The 24,291-nt window shown below is 45.6% G+C and overlaps 1 protein-coding gene across 2 annotated transcripts; it reads left to right on the top strand.

Moving 5' to 3' along the window:
• Positions 1-12,388: 12,388 nt before the first annotated feature.
• Positions 12,389-23,009, top strand: GNMT (glycine N-methyltransferase). Of its 2 annotated transcripts, XM_066595459.1 has the most exons (7): positions 12,389-12,470; positions 12,591-12,805; positions 15,943-16,070; positions 17,829-17,942; positions 20,828-20,970; positions 21,041-21,159; positions 22,727-23,009. In XM_066595459.1, the coding sequence occupies exons 1-7, from the start codon at positions 12,423-12,425 to the stop codon at positions 22,896-22,898; spliced, it is 939 nt and encodes a 312-aa protein (XP_066451556.1). In that variant the 5' UTR covers positions 12,389-12,422; the 3' UTR covers positions 22,899-23,009. The 2 variants fall into 2 exon arrangements, with proteins under 2 accessions (XP_066451556.1, XP_066451558.1); XM_066595461.1 differs by having other exon boundaries at positions 12,405-12,805.
• The last annotated feature ends 1,282 nt before the right edge of the window (positions 23,010-24,291 follow it).

Below are 24,291 nucleotides of genomic sequence, written 5' to 3'. Positions count from 1 at the left end.
GCGCGCACACACACGGTTTTTAATGTGAATGTCAATGGGACTTTCTAATGTGATTTTTGTGTGTTTTTAACATTAGGAAGTCCCATTGACATCTGCGGTAACAGGAGCCCTCAGCGAGTTGTATTTTCAGGCTTGGATTCTCTGGAGTGATGGCAGGTGGGTGTAGGCAGGGGGGGGGAAGGGGTCTCCCATTCCAGTGCGGTCCGGTACAGAGTTTCCCTGTAGCCCCCAATCAGTGCAGGTGTTGGAGGTCGGCTCATTAGTGAGCTGTAAAGGTGTTGCTGCGCCCCCTACAGCCAGAGAGCTCTACACTAGCCTAGAGGTGCTATGGCTGCTGTAAGGTAAGCCTGGCTACTGGGCTGGTAGTTTGTACTGATGTGTGGGCTGGATTGTTGCTCAGGGAGGACTTGTGCCTGTAGTATGCAGAGAACAGAACCCGCTGATTTCAATGGGTTTGTTCACACTTCTGGATTTTGCACGAACCTTTCAATGTGAAAAAAATGAAATCCGCAGCATGTTCCTATTTCCCTATTAATTTCTGCAGCAAAGCTCCCCATAGAAGTCAATGGTGGTGAGCAAATGTGCGAGGAGACGTGTAATATTGTGTGTAGTTCTGGAAATCATTAGATGAATTGGCCATCCTAATTGTTGCATCTCTGATGCTTGGGAATAAACAAAAGTACAGAGACAGGTGCCGATACTCTGCAAAAATTGTGCTGAGGTGTGCATGCACTAGTGACTCTGGCCGGCTGACTTCACACAGGCGGAAGAGCATTTGCATGCGCCTGTGCGTGTTCAAGGCTGCATTCCCACGAACGTATATCGGCTCGGTTTTCGCGCCCGGCCGATATACGGTGTCCTCATCTGCGGGGGGGGGGGGGGGGAGGGGGATGGAAGAGCCAGCAGCATATATTTTATTTTTCTGCACAAAATGTTCATGTGAATTAGCCCTTAAGAAGCATTTTTTTTAGCTAAAAATAAAACCTTCAGTATGTCTAAGGCTGCATTCAGACGACCGTATATCGGCTGGGTTTTCGCACCGGCCGATATACGGCGTCTCTCTCTGCTGGGGGGAGGGGGAGCCTGGAAGAGCCAGGAGCAGTGCTCTGAGCTCCTGCCCCTCACCACTATTTGTAATGGGAAGGGTTGGGATGGGGGTGGAGCTATGCTGTAGAACTTAGCTCCACCCCCTCCCCCCCCCCCCCCCCCTCCCATTGCAAATAGTTGAGAGGGGGCGGGAGCTCAGTGCACTGTTCCCGGATCTTCCAGCCCCCCCCCCCCTGCAGATGATCTCACCGTATATCAACCGGCGTGAAAACCCAGCCAATATACGGTCGTCTGAATGCGCCCTAAGCCTGGGTTCCCACAGAGCGGAATCCCTCCGGAGATCTTGTGGTTTGGCCGCAGCAAAAAGCCACAAGACTTCCGCAGGGAAGTGCTGCTTCAAATCCTGCGGCTCTTTGCCGTGGGTTTTGGAATGGCTTGGCGCACGCTTTTCCCTTGCGGCTGGCTTTCCCATAGAGGAAAGCGTGGTCGCATGGCTGGCTTACCCCGGGATTAGGGGCCGCAGGCGGATTTGCCTCAGTGAAATTCCGCACAGAATGTCCACCCTGTGTGAACCCAGCCCTATAGGGTGAAGATGCCTTCCAGAATGTCTCTCTCCTTGGGTGACAGGAGGGTCTCCTGCTGAGCCGTGACTGGGAATGTCTGAGGGAATTCTGATCTGTCCTCTCTCCTGTCTCTGCTTTCTACAAGCAGTATGGTGACTTGGGGGGGAGGTGGAAGGAAGGATGGATCTGTAGATGATCTGCATTAGCTGGGAACCGCTTTGGATTCCTCTGTCCTGCCCAGACCTCTGACAGTGGCTCGTAAGTACAAACTTGTGACCAAACTTACAACAGACTTGGTTCTGTGACTGTCAGTTGTCTTGGGTCACAATGCAATCCCACTGACCATCATTAAGTGCATTAAATTGCATTATGACACTAGGATCATCTTGTCCTGCGACCCAGATCGCCATGTCGCGCTAGCCTCGGGCTGTGTTCACGCATGGCAATTTTTTTTTTTCTACAATTAAAAACTGCATATTAAACAGTATGTGGTTTCTAATTGCATCTGAGAACAGTGACAAAACTGCCACGTGTGAATGCAGCCAGTTACGGGTACATATATCTTATTTCTGCAGTTTCTGATTGTCTCTGTGCTGGTCCTTCATTTTAACCGCTGCTTGTTTGATTCACGGTAGGTAACTCTATCTCCTCTCTGATCTGTTTCAGTCTCCGAACTTCTGTCAAACTCTTTAGAGGGGTGGGCATGTGAAACTGTTTAAAAGGAAACTGGTCTTTGTTGCCCGTAGCAACCAACCTCAGAGTTCCATTTTCAAGAGCACCAGAAGAAATGAAAGCTGTGGCTAGTTGCTAGACAGTTTTCATAAACTTGCCCTTGTAAACATAGATCTTGTTTAACCCCTTAATCACACAGGACATAGCGTTACATCCGCTGGGGTGACTTTTTTTTTTTTTTTTTTCCTTTTTCCTCCAAAGACTTTTGCCCTTCACCCTGGAATGCTGGGTATCGGCTTCTGGCCGAAAACCTGACTGCTGACAACCCATTTCTCCGAATGGGGTGGAGTTGATCACAATTTGGCTTCTTCCACACGGGCGAGCATGTCAATGCTCAGAGGATGGCCTAGATTCCGCAGCCCGTTTGCGCTGAAATAGAACACGCTGCAATTTTCCCTCCACAAGCGGAAAATCGCACTTGATTTAAATTTGTGGACGGGAAAAGTGATTTTTTTTTTTTTTTTTAATTTTTTTTTTTTTTTCCATAGCTTGTCTATGGGCAGTATTTGCTGCAGAATCCGGAGACGGCCGCGCGCTCCGAATTCCGCAAAGCAAATATGCCCGTGTGCATTGGGCCTAAGGGCTTATTTAGACGTCCGTATATCGGCTCGGTTTTCATGCCAAACCGATATACGGTGTCCTTGTCTGTAGGAGGGGGAGGATGGAAGAGCCAGGAGCAAAAACTGAGCTCCCGCCCCTTGCCACTATTTGCAATGGGTGTAGGCGGAGTGCTGGTACTTGGCTCCGCCCTGTCTCGCCCCCTCCTATTGCAAATAGTTGAGAGGGGTGGGAGCTCAGTTCCTGCTCCTGGCTCTTCCATCCTCTTCCCCCTGCAGACAAGGACACCGTATATCGGCTCGGCGTGCAAACCGAGCCAATGTACGGTCGTCTGAAATAGCCCTGAATTTGATATATTTGTCAAGTGTAAAAAATTTTGAAATGCTTATAATTCTAATTCTTCAGTATTTCTAAATCTTCTAGTCCCTTGTTTTTTTCTTGATATACTGAAGTGGCCACACCTCTACTTAAACATTTGTTCTTTGACAGTATGTGTCCAAAAAGCCCTATATACATGAATATATAGAGCTCATGTATTTATAAAGTGTAATAGAACTGTAAGTATATGCCCCCCTATATCTGTATCTAACCCTAGCCAAACTTTCTTTTTTTTTTTTTTTTTTTTTAAAGCCTGATTGACAATATGGAGGATGAGGCGGTGGAATCCACCACTCCAGCCACCAGTACACCTGAGGGATCTGAACTTGGAGAAGACCAAGCAGGGACATCTCAGGGTGTGCCACAAAGAGCAGTTGTCAGAAGCCCTTCAGAGCCGGCCAGCAGAGAGCAGGGGGGAGCACCATCTGCTGCAGAGAAGAACAGCCAGGTCCTCAATTCCTTAAGTGCATGTCAAGAGGAGGACTGGGCAGACATATTTGCCAAAACTATAGCCTCCAGGCTGCAGTTGGTGCCGCTGGAATATGTTGCTCTTGTTCAATCTGCCATCCTCACTATCATAGAGGCCTGCACCCCTCCAAATGATCCGTCTGAACTTTTTGCGTTCTTAGACCGCTGCCAACGTTATAGGAGGAGTCATCCAACCGGACCGCTCCCAACCTGGATAATAACAGGCGCATCCACGTCCCGAGGCTAACAAGTCCTTCGCAGGTGACCTGCTCTCACCGTTGGGATTACTACCACATCTTGCAGATCTGTATGTTTTCTCTTATCCCCAGTATTTTGGTTCTGTTATCTTAAATTTATTAAAGTTTTCACAAAACGTTTAATTCACAAATGTGGGTATTTATTTATTTTTTTTTTTGAGGGGTGTGTATACCACTTGCACAGGAGGTTAAAGGGGTTATCTAGGCAGCGCCTACCTAGATACACCAGGGTCAAAGCGGAAGCGCTGCTCCGACCCCTGTAGTGGCCGGTACTGATAATTGCAGTCACCGCTCTTGTTGGGATTGCAGGCTGGGGTCCCATTGATTTCACTACACGGGTCACAGCAGTGCTTCCACTCTGATCCCGATCAGTGGGAGCTGCCTGGAAACCCCTTTAATTTTAGAGTCGTCTGTGCAGATACACCAGGCTATATTAACCTAATAGACAAAGTTGCCGCAGGGCAACCAAAAGCCGGTTGGTTATGATCCCAACAATGTAAAACCTAGATAATTAAAAAGGTTAAGTGAAATAAAATGCCTATGAAGATATTGAAGTCTACAAGAGCCTTTTAGCTTCTATAAACCAAAGGATTCATTGGTTATATTTCGTGCCATAATGGTGTGAAAATTGGGAGGTCACCGAGCTGCCTCCTATCATGCTAGACTATGGATGGATTGAACACCAACCACAATCCTCCACATGTATATAGAGAGCAGCAGTAAAGTCCTGAGCTAAAATGTTACGACTAGCCCCCTGGCATGCTCTTCCTAATTGGATGTCATCAGAGGAAAGAACAGGACTATAATGAGAATAGTGCTGGAATTAAATCCCTTAACCCTTTCCAATCCACTGTCTGACCTCTGAAGACATTATGATTTAAGGCTGTACAGCTCTGATGTTGGAAGACGTCCGTTGGGGTTCTCTTACTGTATGTTGCCAGCCTCTCTGCTGTGGGAGCCTATCCAACGTGTCGCCTCATGCAGTACTGGCTTTTGGCCAGCATAGAGCGCCGTTGTATACATGCTTTCCTGGCCCCCTTCATAATGTCATATATGTAATGTCTTGTGTAGATGCTCTGTGCAAAACTGTCTTGTCATTCTGTTATGTGTATTGCACAGCTGCAGCAAATGAGAGGTTAATGTCTGCAAAGTGTGAGCTGACTCTCTGGTAAATGTATCAATGTAGGTCCTGCCACGTAGTATGAGGGAGGCTACAAATGGGAGTGCTTGAGAACAGGAAAGGAGTTGAGTTCCATCATGGAGGGTAAGACACAGACCTATGAGGGCACCTTCAGCCCTTATGTGTTGAAGATGGAAGAGGAGAGACTTCCTGTGTGCCTGCATTTATGAAGACAGTGAGCCCCAAAAGAGTGAGTGGTTTCATTCCAAGGCCTAGGGCAGAGGCACTAATCTATTCTCATTGTTTTTCGCACCCGAGCGTCCTGAAGTCTGGGACTGCCGAGGTGGAGGTACTACAATCTCATTGTTCACACTCCAGCGTCCTGAAGGCTGAGTGCAAGTATGCGTCTTTAATTCATCACACACCGGCGCCCATAAGTCTGTGCCTGTCGTGTGGAGGTACTCTAACTTATCTATTGCCTGCACATTTCTCAGTTTATAATTCCTGTGCTTTGTGTATTGCTGAAGTTATTTTTCAAGTAAGTTATTCCAGGCTCTGACCATTCCCGGGGACCTGAGGTACTAGATCACTGTCTGTGGCTCACTTATTTCCCCGCCGATGTTCATGCCAGTGGGTGCCGGAATGGTGGCGTCGCCCATGACAACCGTAATGCCTGTTGGGTATACCTATAGAAACTACAGGACTATTTCACAAAAGAGTCCTTGCACCACTATGTCAACGGAAAAATTAAAGTTATGGCTGTCAAATGGCGGCAGAAAATCTAAAAATTACATCTTTGGAAAAAAAATGTAGTACAGCAAAAATAAACTATATAAACGTGGTATTGTAGTAATTGCACTGACCCATAGAGCGTGGTTATGTCATTTTTGTTGAGCCTGTATCCCGTAGAACCAAGACAGTGGAATTTTCATCTTTTTTTTCTTCTTTGCTCCACTAAGAATGAAAAAATAAAGATTTCAGTACATTATGCAGGGCCATTGAAAAATACAGCTCGCCGTGCAAAAAAACAAGCCCTCATATCTATATCGATGGATAAATAAAACTTATGATTTTTTTTTTAAAAGGGAGGGGGGGATGAAAATGAGGAAAGGGCAATGTCCTTAAGGCCTTATGCACATGGCCGTGACTGTCTCCGCAAGCGGAATACCGCAGCGGAGTCCATCAGGCCCCCCCCCCCCAAAGCCCTTATACTTGCCTCCGGATCCGCTGCCCGAAGCCCCCCATGACGCTCTGGCGCGCAGTACAGAGTCATCTGACGCGGCCGGCTGTAGTCGCGCTATAGCGTGACGGGCAACTTCCATTGACTACAATGGAAGCTGGCCGCGCGTATACCTGCAGCAAATAGGACAAGCTGCGGGTAATTTCATGCTGCGGAATTCTGTTATTACGGCACTGACAGCGTGCTCCCGCCCAGCTGATCGGTCGGGTCCTGAGCGACGGACCCTGGCAAATCAACTATTTCTGACCTATCCTGATGATAGGACATCAATAGTATTTAACTGGAAAACCCATTTAAGCATGAAAACTGGGGTTCCCCAGGTGCTGCTTCCTATAGCCCACAGACAAACTGGTGCGTAACCAAAGTAGATCCACATCTGCCTGCCTGGCAATATTTTTTTGGCACTACAAAAGGAAGACTAGCCTAAGGTCTGGTGTCACACAAGCGTATGTGTATTTGCGCATACATGTGTAGTGGCCCAGCGGGTCCTACAGAACACACGGTACACTTGTCCTGTCTGTATGCCATCCATGGATACAGAAGGTGCCGTCTGTGGGAGAGACCGAGTCTCTCCTTCTGCTCTAAGCATAGAGCTCAGCCCTGATGTCAGCTGGTCTCTCATTGGCTAACAGTCAGGTTTAATCTTACTGGTGCAGAGCCCAAGGGTGGGAAGCAAAGATATAGGTCCCTATGCAAGAGTGCGCAAAGAGAGAGCGGTTATAAAAGGAAGTGACGCAGAGCAGTTAGACTCAGTCAGGAGTGGTTGCAATTCCGTGGTTGGAGAGGAGTAGTTCAGCGAGCTATCATTACCCAAGGTAGAGTTTGGTGATCAACCCACTCCCTTGTCATCCCGAAGCAGAGAAAACTAGAGAAGAAAAGTCCAGTAGATCAATCTTCGGGAAAATAAGAGAGCGTTGAAGTCAGAGTATCATCCAATCAATACTGCTGTATCTTGCCTGCTTAGTACTGCATCATTGTATACCTGCAATATATATGTCTACATAGAATTGTGAAGTTACCCGGTTGTTGCAAATACCAAAGTTAGTAAATATGCTCACTCTTCTGCGGATATCATCCAGAGTCTCCAATTAGAGTGTGGCGTCACCGTGACAAGGACTAGGCCTCCGGCCATACATACAGTAAGTTTTGTGTGCATTTGCTATAGGTATTTGAAGGAAAAAATTCCAAAAATAAGTGATGCAAAACTAAAAGAACAAATCTTTATTTGTCCTGAAATAAGGAAAATACTGAGTGATTCTGGTTTAATAGAAAAGCTGAAACGGCAAGGAAGTCGCCGCAATCGTTCACATCAGCGATCAAAGGATTTCTGGGGAACCACAAAGAGGAAAATTACCAACCGCTCCTTCAAGACTTTCTCAAGAACTCTAAACTCCTTGCCGAATGTCCTTAAATAAACATACACATTCCTGGTGTCTTATCTGGATTTGTTTCCTGACAAACTAGGAGCAGCCGGCAATGACCAAGTGCCACCCAGATATCCAAACTATGGGGAGATGTCGAGGCAGGCGGGATCCTTCGATGTTGCCATTACTGATGGGTTTTGCAGAAGGAGGACAACAGATCACATAAGAGAAGAAAAATGAACTACTGTGTCTTTTTGTTTGTTTTGCTGACTCAGGCTGTAATATAGGAATGTTGTATTTATCCTCTTTAACCCCTTAAGGACATGGCCTATTTTGAGCATAAGAATGCAATGATTTTTGGGGAATTTTCATCTCCTCTATTTTTCAAAAGCGATTTTATATATATATATATTTTTTTTTATAGACACTGCCGTATGAGGGCTTATTTTTGCGTGGCAAACTGTAGTGTTTATGGGTGGGTACATAGGCTATATTGTAGCAGTTAGAGGAAACGCATCAATTCTGCCATTGCAGTCAATGGAAGCCGTCTGTCCCACGATACTCTGCGCTGTGAGCACAGTGGAAGTATCGTGGGAAATTGCGTTACCGCCCAGCACCGGCGTGTCATGCCCTGCACTGCGCATATGCGATGGCTTGCCGGCCGAGAGGCTCGCAGCAGATCCAGAGAGGTGATATGGGGTCTCTGGGGGGCACCGGGTGTGATTCCGCTGTAAGATTTCACACAAGGCGGAATCCGACTGGGCCGTGGGCATGAGGCCTTAATCATCCAAAATACATGACACAATACATTTTTTTTCTGCGGGTTGGTAAGATTACAGCAATACCAAAATTCTTTTTTTTTTTTCTTCAGCTTTTACTACAATAAAAACCCTTTTATTTGGAAACTATTTTCTTCTAAATTGCTGCCTTCAAAGTGCTATAACTTTTGTATTTTTCCATGAACGGAGCTCTGTGAGGGCTTGTTTTTTTGCGTGACGAGCTGCAGTTTTTATGGGTATGTGGCTTTTTTTGATCACTTTTATTGCGTTTTTTGGGAGGTAAAAAGGAAAAAAAAAAAACATTTTGCCTTAGCTTTTTATGTGTTTTTTTTTTTTTTTTTTTTAAACGCTATTTGATGTGCAGGATAATTCGTTCAATTTATTGTACGAGTCGTTACGGATATGGTGATACCAAATATGTGCGATTTTTTATTTTTTTACATTTTTTTTTTATAGTAATAGGGAAAAAGCACCAAAACGTTTTTTTACATTTTGTTTTTTACACTATTTTTATCTTTTTTAAAAACTTTTTTTTATCCCTGTAGGGAACTTGTACCATTACAGCTATGATCGCTATGATAAAGTACTGCAGGACTTCTGGCTAGTAATAGCAATCATAGGTAATGACAAAGCAGGATGCCTGTATCTGGCGTCCTGTTGCCATGTCAGCCCGTCGGCCCTCCACGATTACATCATGGGCGTTCGATTATGTCACAGAGACAGCGACCTTCCTCTGTGAACCTATAACATGCCGCGATCTACATAGATTGTGGCATGTAGGGGGTTAACAGTTGGGGACGCTGCCCTCATGCACCCCCGCTGTTGCAGCGGGAGGCCGGCTATCGGTAACAGCTGGCTCCCACTGCCGGATGGCGTGGGATCTCTTCTGATCTCCCACTACCCACAGGCCATAAGTGTATGTCCTGTTCTATTAAGTACCCCGCAGCCAGGATCTACACTTACACCCTGTGGTGTTAAGGGGTTAAAGGGCCACTCAGGTATTTGTTTTATTCATCCGTTATGTAGCTATTCCCCAGTATGTAGTCAGCTAGTGTTACCTTGGTTAATTATTTCTTTCTGTCTGAACCTCCTGGCCGCTTTCCTCAGATGGTCATGTGATCTCAGTTCTAACCAGCTCAGATCTATTTGGGTTTATGTGTCCATATTCCAGCCAATTTCACAGTCTGTGTGATGCTGTTACATGATCCCTACCATAGAAACTGCCTAGAGGGGGACACAGGCCTTCCTGTCATGGTTACTACTGATGATCCCACAGCTTCTATCACACAGTTATATTAAAGGAGATCACAGCTCATCCTCCTGACTGTATACTTATGAGCTGTAGCTTATTTAATGAATATAGAAGGTAATGATAGCAAAACTATCCGCCCAGCAGGCAAAAAGGTATATCATCAACTAATGCAGTGCTGATGTATCCACGGATACATGTGAAACGAAAAGAAAAAAAATTTCACCAGCAAGATGCTGCCTGATAAGCATCAGACAGGCAGCTGCATTGCAGGGAAGTAACTGTAATACACAGAGGAGAGTAGCTGGCAATCAAGTGAGGGGTGAGGGATGGAAAAATGTGGTCCTTTAACACTATAAATCCTCTAGCCAAAAAGAAAAAAATTGTTAATTACATTTTTAAGCTCAGCTTTGGCTTGGAATTTAATAAAATATTACATTTACTTCCAAATCAAATATGTATAAATACTGCATTCTTTATATATATATATATATATATATATATATATATATATATATATATATATATATATATAAAAATATAGCAATTGTTAACATTAACAAATCTGTGCTTGATTTTTCATTTTTGCAGTCATATTTGTATTCGGCCCCCCAAAATTAGTAAGAAGTATTTCACCCCATGTTATTAATAAAGTTTAAAACTGTTGACTAGTTTTATCAGTTCCTTCGTGGACTCAAGGATCCACATCCCGGCTGTTGGTGATGGCTCGGGGACAGTCATAAATGCCAGAAACAGCGTTCAAGTTCGTTATTTCGATGTATAGAAGAGCATTCTATCAGGAAATACAGTCATCCTAGAACACGACCAATCAGAACCGGCCACAAGGGGCAGAATATTCCACAACAATGGGGCGGAATATGCCCTCCTGCGGAATTGAAAATAGCAGGATCTGACCGGCAGTTCCACATCTAAAGGCTTAAACAGATGAACGTCTTTGCGCATGTTTTTGCGCGCGTACAAATCTCGCCCGAATCACGCGACAAAGCGAAGCCATTGTTTTCAATGGATTTGTTGTCACAAGCGTGGTTCTCAAGCAAAATTCTACGTGTTAGAAAAGATAGGTCTTGCTCTATCTTTGTCCTTGTTACGAAGAAAGTTGCCAAAGAAGTCTATGGCAGATTTAAAAAAGGAGGGGGAGGGGGTTTCCCTGCATGACACAGGAAAAAAAGACAGCTGCCTTAATTTGGCGTTAAATTGCCATTCTAATCCATAGAAAGGGACGGAATATTCCACCCCATGTAAAATGTTCCTTAGAGTTGATGGCTAAATGTAAATAAAAAGAGGGTTTAGATAGGAGAAATGGGATATCTCCACTCCCCTATATTGTCTTAAAACACCCCATAAACCTCTTCTTTTATACAGTCACGTCTCTCTATAGCAATGTCTTGATGCAAACTGGGTCAAGAGGGGTGTTGTCTCTCCTTAAGGAGAGCACCAAGAAAGTGTGTGGAGATACCTAGGGGGTGAGTGGGTCGGGGGAGGCATTGTCTCTCCCCAAGGAGAGCACCCAGGAGGGGTGTGAAGACACTTAAGAGGTGAGTGAGGAGACTTATAAAACCATGCATGCTCCTCTGGGTAATGTATGCAAATAAGGAAGATGGAACCTATTGGATGGCAGCGTTCCTTTAAATCAATGTACGACAAGCCTGTAAAACAATGATTGTGAATAGTAAACCAAGCCAGAATCCATACACAGACAGCTGTTTCGGGGTGTTTGCCCCTCATCAGTGTGCAGCCAGCCAAGCCAGAAACCTACTGCACACTGATGAGGGACAAACACCCTGAAACAGCTGTCTGTGTATGGATTCTCGCTTGGTTTACTATTGGCTGGAGGAGAGGTCCACAACAGCTGGCTCAGCGCTCCTTCCCCTCCCTGAAGGGCAGCCGGAGCCACTGGCAGGAGCAGAACCTGCCGCAGCACCACTGCCAGAGCGGCTTCCAGTTGCTTAGCGGCCAGAACCGTTTAGAGGAGCTGCCCTGGTAGCAGCTGGAGCTCTCGCAGCCGCAGTGCCGCTTCCACAAGCTTGCCAGCCAGCAGCAGGTAGAGGACGGCCAGAGCCACTTATAAGGCACCCAGCAGCTGGATGCCAGGACCAGTAGCGGCCGTCGGCATATCGCGGCAGCCAATCAGCAGCTGGGGGCGTTTCCTTGAACTCAAGACTGCCAACCCTTGTCTCCACCCATTATTCTGGTGGAGGCATATTACACCAGTACCTTCCCAATCATTGTTTTACAGACTTGTTAAAGAGTCGGACATTGATGTGCAGGAATGCTGCCATCCAATAGGTGGCGCTGCAGAGGTATTGTTCCATCCTCCTTAATTGCATTGAATGCAAACTGAACTGCTGTACAGTGAACTGAGACTGTCCATCAGAGAGCCCCCCGGGAGCTGCTGTCGGCCGTCCTCCATCATCTCTCAGTGCAGTCAGAAAAATCACTGAAGCTTCACTGCAGGATGAAATCCATTAAGCAAACAGAGGCTTGTGATGGGATGAGGGGTGACAGGGGACAAGTCCGGGGACGTTCCCCGCAGCTCCTCCACTCTCACTGGCTGTTCCTCATCCGCCCCTGTCAGTGTGACTTGTGATTGGCTGCGGGGGAGGTGTGACACTGTGTTCTGTACATTCTGGGAAGTTGTGCAGCTGTATGAATGGGGGTGTCGGACATGTCCGTGCGGGGATTGGCTCTGGCACTGTGTCTTTTCTCTGTGTAATCAGTCTGTGCTGACATTGCAGAAGCAGAGACTTCAGCCACGTAATGGTGACAGCTGCTGTTATATGATCCCGCAGGAATAACGTATCACTTGCATCTCAGGTTACCACGATGGTGGACAGCGTATATCGGACGCGCTCGCTAGGAGTGGCAGCAGAAGGCCTCCCGGATCAGTACGCTGATGGGCGAGCCGCACGCGTCTGGCATTACTACATTGGAGACAAGAGAGCCCGCACTGATGAATATCGCACCTGGATCCTCTCGCTGCTACACGACCATGACTGCCGGACGGTGCTGGATGTCGCCTGTGGCACTGGGTGAGCACGGTGAGAACATGGGACCTGCTTGACATACAAGACACACAGGCTAATTATTACATGTACTATCAGTGATAGGCTGCTGTGTCCTTTTCCCAGTACTATCAGTGACCCCCTGTACTATCAGTGATACACTGCTCTACCCCCCCTGTACTATCAGTGATACACTGCTCTACCCCCTCCCTGTACTATCAGTGACCCCCTGTACTATCAGTGATACACTGCTCTACCCCCCCTGTACTATTAGTGATACACTGCTCTACCCCCCCTGTACTATCAGTGATACACTGCTCTACCCCCCCTGTACTATCAGTGATACACTGCTCTACCCCCCCTGTACTATCAGTCGTAAGTCAAATGCACACGGGTGGAATTTCCGCGGCGGGATTTCCTGCAGAATTTCCAGCCGTGCCCGCTGCCATAGGATTGCATTAGATGATGCAATCCTATGCACACAGCCGCGATTTGACCGCGTGAAATCTTGCACGGTGAACAAATCGTGGCATGTCCTATTTCTGTTTGCCAGCCTCGCAGAGGCCCGCACAGAAATGTCACTAGTGACGCACCAGCTTCGTTCAGCGCATGTGCCGTCACATAGCAGAGCGGAGGAGTCGGCAGAGCAGGTGAGCCACAGTGGTCACTGCAGGGCCACGGCTGGCATCCGTCTGCAGGAGGCCATACACGGCTCTGTCCTCCCCCCTCCATGTACTATCAGTGACACACTGCTCTGTCCTCCCCAGTACTATCAGTGATACACTGCTCTGCCCATCCCCCCCCCCCCCCCAGGAGTATCAGTGATACACTGCTCTGTCCCCCCTATACTATCAGTAATACATCACTCTGCCCCCCATATACTGTCAGTGATACACTGCTCTGTCCCCCCCCTATACTATTAGTGATGCACTGCTCTGTCCCTCCTGTACTATTAGTAATACATTGCTCTGTCCCCCCCATACTATCAGTGGTACACTGCTCTGTCCTCCTCCCTGTGCTATTAGTGATACACTGCTCTGTCCCCCCGTGTACGATCAGTGATACACTGCTCTGCCCCCTCCCTATGTACTATCAGTCATACACTGCTCTCTCCCTACCTGTGTGCTATACACCGCTCTGCCCCCCCATGTATTGTTACTGATACACTGCTCTGTCCCCCCTATACTATCAGTAATACATCACTCTGCCCCCCATGTACTGTCAGTGATACACTGCTCTGTCCCCCCTATACTATCAGTGATACACTGCTCTGTCCCTCCTGTACTATTAGTAATACATTGCTCTGTCGTCCCCCCCCCCCCATACTATCAGCAGTACACTGCTCTGTCCCCCGTATACTATCAGTAATACATCACTCTGCCCCCATGTACTGTCAGTGATACACTGCTCTGTCCCCCCTATACTATCAGTGATACACTGCTCTGTCCCCCCTGTACTATTAGTAATACCTTGCTCTGTCCCCCCCATACTATCAGTGGTACACTGCTCTGTCCCCCGTATACTATCAGTAATACATCACTCTTCCCCCCATGTACTGTCAGTGATACACTGCTCTGTCCCCCCTGTACTATTAGTAATACATTGCTCTGTCCCCCCCATACTATCAGTGGTACACTGCTCTGTCCTCCTCCCTGTGCTATTAGTGATACACTGCTCTGTCCCCCCGTGTACGATCAGTGATACACTGCTCTCTCCCTACCTGTGTGCTATACACCGCTCTGCCCCCCCATGTATTGTTACTGATACACTGCTCTGTCCCCCCTATACTATCAGTAATACATCACTCTGCCCCCCCATGTACTGTCAGTGATACACTGCTCTGTCCCCCCTATACTATCAGTGATACACTGCTCTGTCCCTTCTGTACTATTAGTAATACATTGCTCTGCCCCCCCCCCCCCATACTATCAGCGGTAGTCCCCCGTATACTATCAGTAATACATCACTCTGCCCCATGTACTGTCAGTGATACACTGCTCTGTCCCCCCTATACTATCAGTGATACACTGCTCTGTCCCCCCTGTACTATTAGTAATACATTGCTTTGTCCCCCATACTATCAGTGGTACACTACTCTGTTCTCCTCCCTGTGCTATTAGTGATACATTGCTCTGTCCCCCTTTGTACGATCAGTGATACACTGCTCTGCCCCCCCTATGTACTATCAGTCATACACTGCTCTCTCCCTACCTGTGTGCTATACACCGCTCTGCCGCCCCCATGTATTGTTACTGATACACTGCTCTGTCCCCCCATACTAACAGTGATACACTGCTGCCCCCCCCCCAGTGTACTATCACAGCACTGCCCCCCCCCCCCGTACTATCAGTAATACACTGCTCTGTCCCCCAGGACTACCAGTACTGCACTGCTCTATATCCCCCGTACTATCAGCACATCTGTTTCGAAGGCTGTATTTGGGGCCTTTGGTCCAGATCTGTCTTAGAAACGCAGGACAAAATAGTGCATGTGACCACTGCAGCCAACGTCCTACTAAATGCCCGCCCCAAATGATCACCATCAGTGATCTATATCCTATATCCATGGCTAGGACTATCAGCTCGACACTGGAACAGATGTCAGTGGTGACTTCATGGGCCACATGATGCACAAACGGAGTGAACTGCAGACCGAGAAACAAAGTGAAAAAAAAAACTATTTGGACAACCCCTTTAAAGAGCAACTGCACTTGTAAAAACTTTTGACATGTTAGAGTGATCTGTCAAAAGTTTTGATCAGTGAGGGTTCAGGTGCTGAAACCCCCGCTGATCACTGAATGAAGGGACTACAATGCTCACCCGCATGCTATGCCCCATTGGCTATCATTGATGTCTCCTAGGTCCTCTCGGCAGCTCAAGATGGATACATAGACTTATATAGACATCTATTCTTCAGCAGCCGAGGGAGTCCACAGGCAATGATGACCGTCAAATGGGGAACCCCTTCATTTTAGGGATCAGCTGGGGTCTCAGCACCCGTACCCTCACTGATGAAAACTTTTAATATTTTGCTCTATGTCAAAAGTTTCTTAGAAGTGCAGTTACTCTTTAAGTTTGCCCTTGTATGCTAGGATATCTGTCAGTAAGTTGTCAGCATACACATAACCAGGAAGTAGTCGCTCATGGTCTTCTACTCTTTTTCAGGGTGGACTCAGAGATGTTGGTGGAAGAAGGATTTTCTGTGGTCAGTGTTGATGCCAGTGATAAGATGCTGAAGTATGCCTTGAAGACCCGTTGGAACAGAAGAAAGGAACCTGCATTTGACAAGTGGGGTGAGGGACTCTTCTCTCTAGCTACTTATGGATCAATAGTGATGGTACTGTTGGTCATGGAGGGTATGATATAAGGACATGAGGTTTAGCGTATGAGGGGTATCGATATGGAGTAGAGGCGTAACATGAAGTGCTGGGCCCTCAACTCTAAAGCTTCATTGATAGTATTGGTTTGCAATACCGGGAAGAGAGAATTTATGTACCCCCTAGGGATTCTGGGCCCATGTGCGACCGCACCTTCTGCACCCCCTATACTTACACTTCTGAATGGAGTATGATTAGCTTAAACAAGTAGATACACTATGTGTAGTAGCATAGAGATGGGCGTAACGTTTTTATGAATGCAGGAGAAAGTTCTATGTATGGATGATTGATATAGAGAAGAATGTTGTATGTATGGATGGTTGATGATGGAGGAGAATGTTATATTTATCGATGACCAATGATGTTGGAGAATATTCTATATCTGAATGACTGATAGTAGGAGAATGTTTTACATATGGATGATTGATAATAAAGGGGAATGGTACTGTATACATATGGATGGCTGATAATAGGGGAGAATGGCATATGTACGAATGTTTGATAATGGAGGAGAATGTTTTACGTATGAATGATTATAATGGAGGAGAATGGTATATGGATGGATGATTGATAATAGAGGAGAATGTTGGATGGATGGATGACGATGGAGGAGAATGTTATATTTATCAATGACCAATGATGGAGGAGAATATTCTATATATGCATGTTTGATGATAGGAGAATGTTTTATGTATGGATGATTGATAAAAAAAAGGAGAATAGTACTGTCTATGTATGGATGGTTGATAATAGGGGAGAATGGTATATGTATGGATGGTTGATGATGGAGGAAAATGTTATATGTTTCGATGACTCACGATGGAGGACAATATTCTACATATAGATGATTGGTTATAGAGGAGAATGTTCTATGTACGGATGGTTGCTAATAGGGAAGAATGGTATATGAATGTATGGTTGATGATGGAGGAAAATGTTATATGTATTGATGACGCATGATGGAGGACAATATTCTACATATAGATGATTGATTATAGGATCAAATATCCCATCTATGGATGATTGATAATAAAGAAGAGTATATTTGTAGATGATTAATGGTATATGTAAGGATGATTAATAATAGAGGAGAATGGTATACGCATGGATGGTTGATGATGGAGAAGAATGTTATATGTATCGTTGATGCATGGTGGAGGAGAATATTCTACATATGGATGAATGATAATAGAGGATAATTTTCAATTTATGGATGATTGATAATAGAAGAGAATGGTATATGTATGGATGATTCATCAAGTAACAAAAAAAACTCATAACAAAGGGAAATGTTCTGGGAGACCACCAGTAGTAGAGAAATAAGTGGACTGTTTTTGTGAAAAAGCTCACAGAGAACATTTGTAATAGGGATGATTAACATTTCTCATGATGGAAGAGAGAAAGTTCTACATATGGATGATTGATAATAGAAGACAATGTTCTATATATGGATGACTCTTGATGGAGGAGAAGAAAGTAATATATGTGGATGATTGCTGATAAAGGAGAATGCTACTTGCATGGATGATTGATGATAGAGAAGAATAGTGAATGTATGGATGAGTGATGATGAAGGAGAATGTTATAGGTTTGTGCCCTGTATGCTCTTTTCTAGCATGTAACATGGGTGTGACTGTAAGGGACTAATCTATTTTCACAAAATCAACTTTGCAGTTATTGAGGAAGGTAACTGGCTCTCTCTGGATCAGGATATCTCTCGCCCTGGGATGGGATTTGATGCTGTGATCTGCCTAGGAAACTCTTTTGCACATCTACCGGATTTTAAAGGTACCTCCCTAACCACAGAGTTGTTTCACCCTGACTGTATAGAGAGTAATGGAGATATGGTTCCTACAATGTGACAGCTGGCAGTTTACATCACATTGTCACCACAGTGGGACACAGCTCATACCTACTATCTACCTGCAGGGGAACATCCTCCAGGAGAATGCCTCAGGCGGCACCCTTCAGCTCTTAAAGGAAGCACACAGCTCCATTCCCACTGCAGTGGACATGCTTGGTATTGCAGCCAAGTTCCTATTTATTTCAAAGTAATGCTAAGTCTGACCACTGCCGTGGGAATGGAGCTTCTTTCCTAAATCAGCTCAGTGCACAGGCAGGCTGGCCCAGCTGATCGTTGGAGTTCCCTGGTAATACACCCCGGCCGATCTTCTATTGATGACCCATATTGAGGGCAGACCATCAATAGTTTACAAGTTAACCCCATTCGCAGCACCTTCACTTTCCTTTATATCCTTGTCCAGAGGTTGCTGTTAGGAGCATAAAGGCTCAGTCCCTAAGACTTTGCACCCGACAGAACATGCTAGTTCACCTTCTTAAAATAGGTAAGAAGTCAGTTATGGAATCCTGGGAGTGTGGCCCCAGGGGACAGTTCAGTCGTTGGACAGTGGTGAATACTAAACCATTATATAATAATTTCTTATCCATCTAATTGATTAAGTTGACCAGATGTCCCGATTTAGGCAGAACAGTACCGCTTTGGGACCCTGTGTCCTGCTTTCCCCAGGGTCCCAAGAGGGACAGCCATTTGTCCCGATTTCGGGACGCAGGGTCACCATTAAAGTGATTTTTAATCGGTGTGCTGTAGCTGAAGACCAGGAGGGGAGGGTAAATATATGAGTTTCATGGGGGGGCTCTATTAGTATTGAAACTACTGTGGGGATCACTGTTACTACTGGGGTTGGTATATGGGAGACTATTAGCAATAGTGTCCCCTATATCAGCTCCAGTAGTAAGTGGGGACACTACTGCGGCTAATATAGGGGTCACTATTACTGCTGGGGCTGCTACAGAGGGCACTATTACTACTGGGGCTACTGTGGGGGTCACTATTACTACTGGGGATGATATAGGGGACACTATCACTACTGAGGCCACACTGCATGTGGCAGCGTACCTCTATCTTACGTAGGGTATGTTTACATGTGGTAGAGATACTGCAAAATGTCCGCAGCGCAAATGTCTGCAGCAAATTACGCAGCATTTCCACATTCAAAAGCATAAACAGATGATGGGAGAGATCCTTGTATCGTCCCCTCATGTATTTATACATGGTTATTTGATCACCTCTTAGCCGTCTTTTTTCCTGGGTGAGTAATCCCAATTTTGATGCCTCTCTGGGTATTCCAGTCCCCTCATTCCATGTATTAGTTTAGTTGCCCTTCTTTGAACCCCCTCCAGTACTGTAACATCTTTCCTGAGCACCGGTGACCAGAACTGTGCGCAGTATTCCATGTGAGGCCTGACAAGTGCCTTATATAGTGGGAGGATAATGTTCTCATCCTTCGCCCCTATACCTCTTTTAATGCACCCTAAGACTTTATTTGCTTTTGCAGCAGCTGACTGGCATTGGTTACTCCAGTTTAGTCTACAATCCACTAGTACCCCCAGGTCTTTTTCCATATCACTTTTCCCTATCAGTACCCCATTTACTGTATATTGGTGTCATCCGTTTTTCCTGCCCATGTGCATAACCTTACATTTATCAACATTGAACTTCATTTGCCATTTTTCTACCAAAGCTCCCAGTTTACGTCCTTTTGTAGCCGTACATTGTCCTCCATTGTATTCATTATCTTGTATAATTTTGTATCACCACAACGAAGCTCATAAGATAAATACAGCATCAGAATTAAGCTCAGGACAAAATACTGTACTATAACAGTTAGGGAATAAATACTGTACCAGAACCAAGCTCAGTACACATATATAGCATCAGAACCAAGCTCTAAGAACGTTAGAGGGGATTAGACAGAGCCAGGAGGGGGATTTAGGTAGTTCCACAAGATGCTTCCGAACGCAGGAAGATGATCATTTGGTCAGACAGACCTAAGGGGAGCGATCACCCCCAGCCTACATCTGCCTGGTGTACCCCCCTTACCCTCTTACAAGCTAGTGGCTGGACCACGCAGGCTCTGCTCGTTACCTCTATATTCCCTTATCACCTTGATGTTTGACCACCACAACTGCTATCGTTCTACTATACTTTGATGCTCCTTGGTTATTTCTGTAAGTCTTAAAAGGGGTTGTTCCACAATGGACATTTATCACCTATCCTCAGGAAAGGGGGTCCCAAGCCCCTAGTTACATAATTCTAATCACGAGTCCAGTAACATGAATATATAGTACTAGCTGATATTCCCGGCTTCGCCGGAGTTAATTTGGTACTGGTGTTTATCTGGTGTTCACACGGAAAATCTTATGAAGTCGTGCTTACTTTAGAGATACAGAGGAAAAAAATACGTTCACCGATTTGCATGGTTCTTTGCGTTACCCAGGAAACACCACGTGGAGGTAACCATGCGACGTTTCCTTTATATAAAATGACATCAGGAACTGAGAGAATTAGATTACGTACGTAAAATTTGGACGCTAATTCTTTTGCGCTAGAATTGAATAATCGAGTTGGGACCCCTTTACTTTTCCTATTTTGGACATAATCTATGCTTGTGCTAAATTTAATGTTTCTACGACATTGGGAAGTTGGAGAATTAGTAGCGAGTCAGTCAGTCAGTCAGTCAGTGAGGGCTTTCGTCTTTATATATATATATATAGATTTTGCTGTCGGATAAAAAAAGACTTTGTGGTAAAGACTTTGTTAGAAGCCTGTCGAGTTGTAGTAATGACCACCGCCGCCATTTCTCTCCTATCAGGAGATCAGAGTGACCAGCGATTGGCCCTTCGGAACATTGCAGGGATGGTCAGACCAGGAGGAATCCTGATCATTGACCACAGAAACTATGACTACATCCTGAACACTGGTTGTGCCCCTCAAGGCAAGAACATTTACTACAAGGTGAGAACATTTCTGAGCAGAGTTGTCCCCAGTCACTTGCAAATGCTAACGTCTCCTTATGTCTCCACAGAGTGATCTGACCCAGGACATTAGCACCTCCATCCTGTGGGTGAATAATAAACCACACATGGTGACTTTGGATTATACTGTCCAAGTGCCATTACCTGGGGAGTCGCAACTAGAACTGAGGTACAACCTATCCTCTCCATTATTAGGCCAAGTGAATGACAAGATGTAAGATGTAAAATAGCCACTTCTATTGGGAAGTATAAAAACTCCCCCACACAGTCTCCATGAGCCCCCACTGTATGATTGAACATAAAGTGCTCTGCTTGATCATAGAGAGAACTGGTCAATTACAGTGGCACCACCCTCCATACACATACCCCTCCACTGCCCTAGACCACCTGGGATGCTGCCATGAACCCCGTCCATTGCTCTACACTATCACAAAATATATTATTCACTTCTTCCACTGTCCTAGACCACCAGGGATGTTATAGCTAATTTCCTCATAAAGTGTATGGTCCAGGCAGCATAAGATGCAATAAAAAATAAACTGTTTATTCCTCCATAAAATAACCAGCGATGTTTCGACCCATCCAAGGCATCTTTACCATTACCCCCCTTCACTCCTCCACAGCCCTGGACCACAAGTAATGTTACCATTAACCCCTTCCACTGCTCTAGACCACCAGGAATCATACTACTGGTATGAATCCCTCTACTGCCCCAGACCATTAGGGATGTTATTATTAAACCCTGTCACTGACCTAGACCAGTGGAGATGCTTTCATTTACTTCTCCATTGCATTAGATCTCACGGGATGGTACTGCCCTGGATGAGCAGTCATGTTACCATAAACCTCTTCACTGTTCTAGACCACCAAAGATGTTATCATTAATCCCATCCACTGCTATTAAGCTTTTCACTACGTTATACCTGTAAGTCTCTTCAGTGCTCTAGATAACCAGGGATTTTACTATAAACCCCTTCACACCCCTTGACCTCCAGGGATGCTGACATTTAACACCTTCATTGCCCTAGACTTGCTAATATTTGTACATTAACGTCTTCTAGATAACCAGGGAAGTCAACCAAAGACCACTTCACTATCCTAGACCACCAGAAATATTGGCAGTGCCACAGGCCTAACCCTTGACTCCACACTACCCTAGACAACAAGAGAAGTTGCCAGTAAGGCCTAAAATACCCAAGACTACTAAGGATGTTGGTATTAACCCTTTCACTAGCTAAGATCCCAGGGATGTTACTATTAACCTTCCACTATCTTAGACTTAGAATGCTGGCATTAATCTATCCATTGTTCTGGGGTCAGGGTTTGTAGCGTGGGGATACATAATACAAGGTCAGGCCTAGTATGTCAAGGTTATGGGTTAAGCCGTGTTCACATGACAGATTTGAAACAGAATCCATGACGATTCCGCATTACATCTGTCTCCCAAGACTTCCTTCACACGAACGTATTTGTATGTACAAAATTTGCGTGTCCAATACCCCGAGATTAGAACACATTGATATCAATGGGTTCATATAAACTTTCCATTTTTGTGCACGCAACACAAAAACGCAGAACAAGTGCGCGCATAAAAGCATACACGCTCTTGTGAATCAGGCCTAAAACACGCACTTGCATGCATTTATGTGGTGCAAATGGGGGTGTAAATGCGCTTACGCTGTGTGACACCAGCCTAAAGAAAACGTACTCACTGACATCAACTCTTCTTTCCACAGCAAGTTCCGCCTGTCTTACTACCCCCATCGTCTGGAGTCTTTCAAAGCTATGCTGGTCGAGGCGTTCGGAGGTAACTGTAAGCACATGGTGTACGGAGATTTCCAACCATATACCCCAGGTCAAGCGCAGGACCCCTGTTACTTCATACATGTGACAAGGAGGACCACATGAGCAGAAGTGGCCTCATCTGAACTGGACCGCCGGCTACATGATGTCAATTGTATCTTGTGTTGGGATCGGAGACACTGTTAAAAGATTAAATCAGCTGCTACATTATCTATATATCCTTCCATCATTTTTTTCTTTCACCTGTGGGAGACGACGTACGCCATTGTCTGCCGTGTATAAGTAGTCACCAGTTCACCTCGTACCATTCATACCACGGCATTAGTTCTAGCATTAATCAGATAGATAAGTAATTACCACTTTGGAGTGGACACATGCTGATGCACAGCAAAATACTCCACCCCCCTCAGTGGGTCTAGCTGGTAAATTTTAGTATGGGGGGCGAGCACGCAGCACTGGCCTATGAGTAGAGGTCCACCCTAAAAGTGAAAACACGTGTTGTGGACGACTACACGCAGCCAGCCCAACCATACTCAGCTGCTGCGGCCAATGGCAGCACAAATTCCTGCCAAAGTTGTGAAGCCAGGGGCCACCGCAGGTGGGCATAGGTTGGCAGTGTACAGCCAGCCAGAATTAATATCAGTGTATATATATTTTGCACCAAACCTAGCTCATACCATAAATGTAGAGGAAAAAAGAAAGAAAGAAGCCCCATGTGCTCAGAGTGTCCCAATAAAAATAGTAGCACCAGAAAACAGTCAAATGTAGGGCAGAAGGACTGTGCGTATTTAAGGACTGTAGACACAGTGGAAAACTGGTCAAAAGATTACATAAATAAATACTAGTTTATTCAGTGAAGTACACACTGTGTCACACACACAGTTCTGCTACATGCACGACACACACACAGCTCTGCTACATGAATATCACACACACACACAGCTTTTCTACATGCATATCACATACACACACAGCTCGGCTACATGCACATCACACACAGTTTGGATACATGCATGTCACACACACAGCTCTACTACATGTACGTCACATGCACACAGCTCTACTACATGTACGTCACATGCACGCAGCTCTTGTACATGTACATCACATACAGCTCTGCTACATGCATTCTTCATCCCATACAACAGGGTTCACAACTGGCACAGCAGAGTCCTGCACACACTGATCACACCCCGGTCATGTGACCCTGGACTCCTCCCACACGGGTGCCTGATCACACAACGGTGACATCATCACAAATCCTGTAAGCACACGGTTGCTGTCCAGCTCTGCAGGTTTTTAATAAAGCGGAAGATCTGTGATGACGTCACCATCATGTGATCAGGGGCGGAGGTCAGAGTCCAGGTGACTGATGATCACAGGTTCTGTAAGCACATGGCTGCTGTCAGGCTCTGCATGTTTTATGTAGCATGTAACTCACTCACGGACAGGTAGTCGTTAATATTTTGCTTGAGATTCTAAATAGTAATAGTGTCAA

Source organism: Eleutherodactylus coqui, chromosome 3 (genome assembly GCF_035609145.1).
Source record: "Eleutherodactylus coqui strain aEleCoq1 chromosome 3, aEleCoq1.hap1, whole genome shotgun sequence".
Taxonomy (NCBI): domain Eukaryota; kingdom Metazoa; phylum Chordata; class Amphibia; order Anura; family Eleutherodactylidae; genus Eleutherodactylus; species Eleutherodactylus coqui.
The sequence above is the reverse complement of the archived record's forward strand: the minus strand, read 5'-3'. Positions and strand labels throughout refer to the sequence as shown.

What these genes read in the sequence shown, in the direction of transcription:
- GNMT (XM_066595459.1), top strand. Translation starts at nt 12,423, where the DNA reads ATGAATGGGGGTGTCGGACATGTCCGTGCGGGGATTGGCTCTGGCACT. An exon ending in GATGTCGCCTGTGGCACTGG is followed by an intron (nt 12,806 to 15,942) that starts GTGAGCACGGTG and finishes ACTCTTTTTCAG; the next exon opens with GGTGGACTCAGAGATGTTGG. An exon ending in ACATCTACCGGATTTTAAAG is followed by an intron (nt 17,943 to 20,827) that starts GTACCTCCCTAA and finishes CTCTCCTATCAG; the next exon opens with GAGATCAGAGTGACCAGCGA.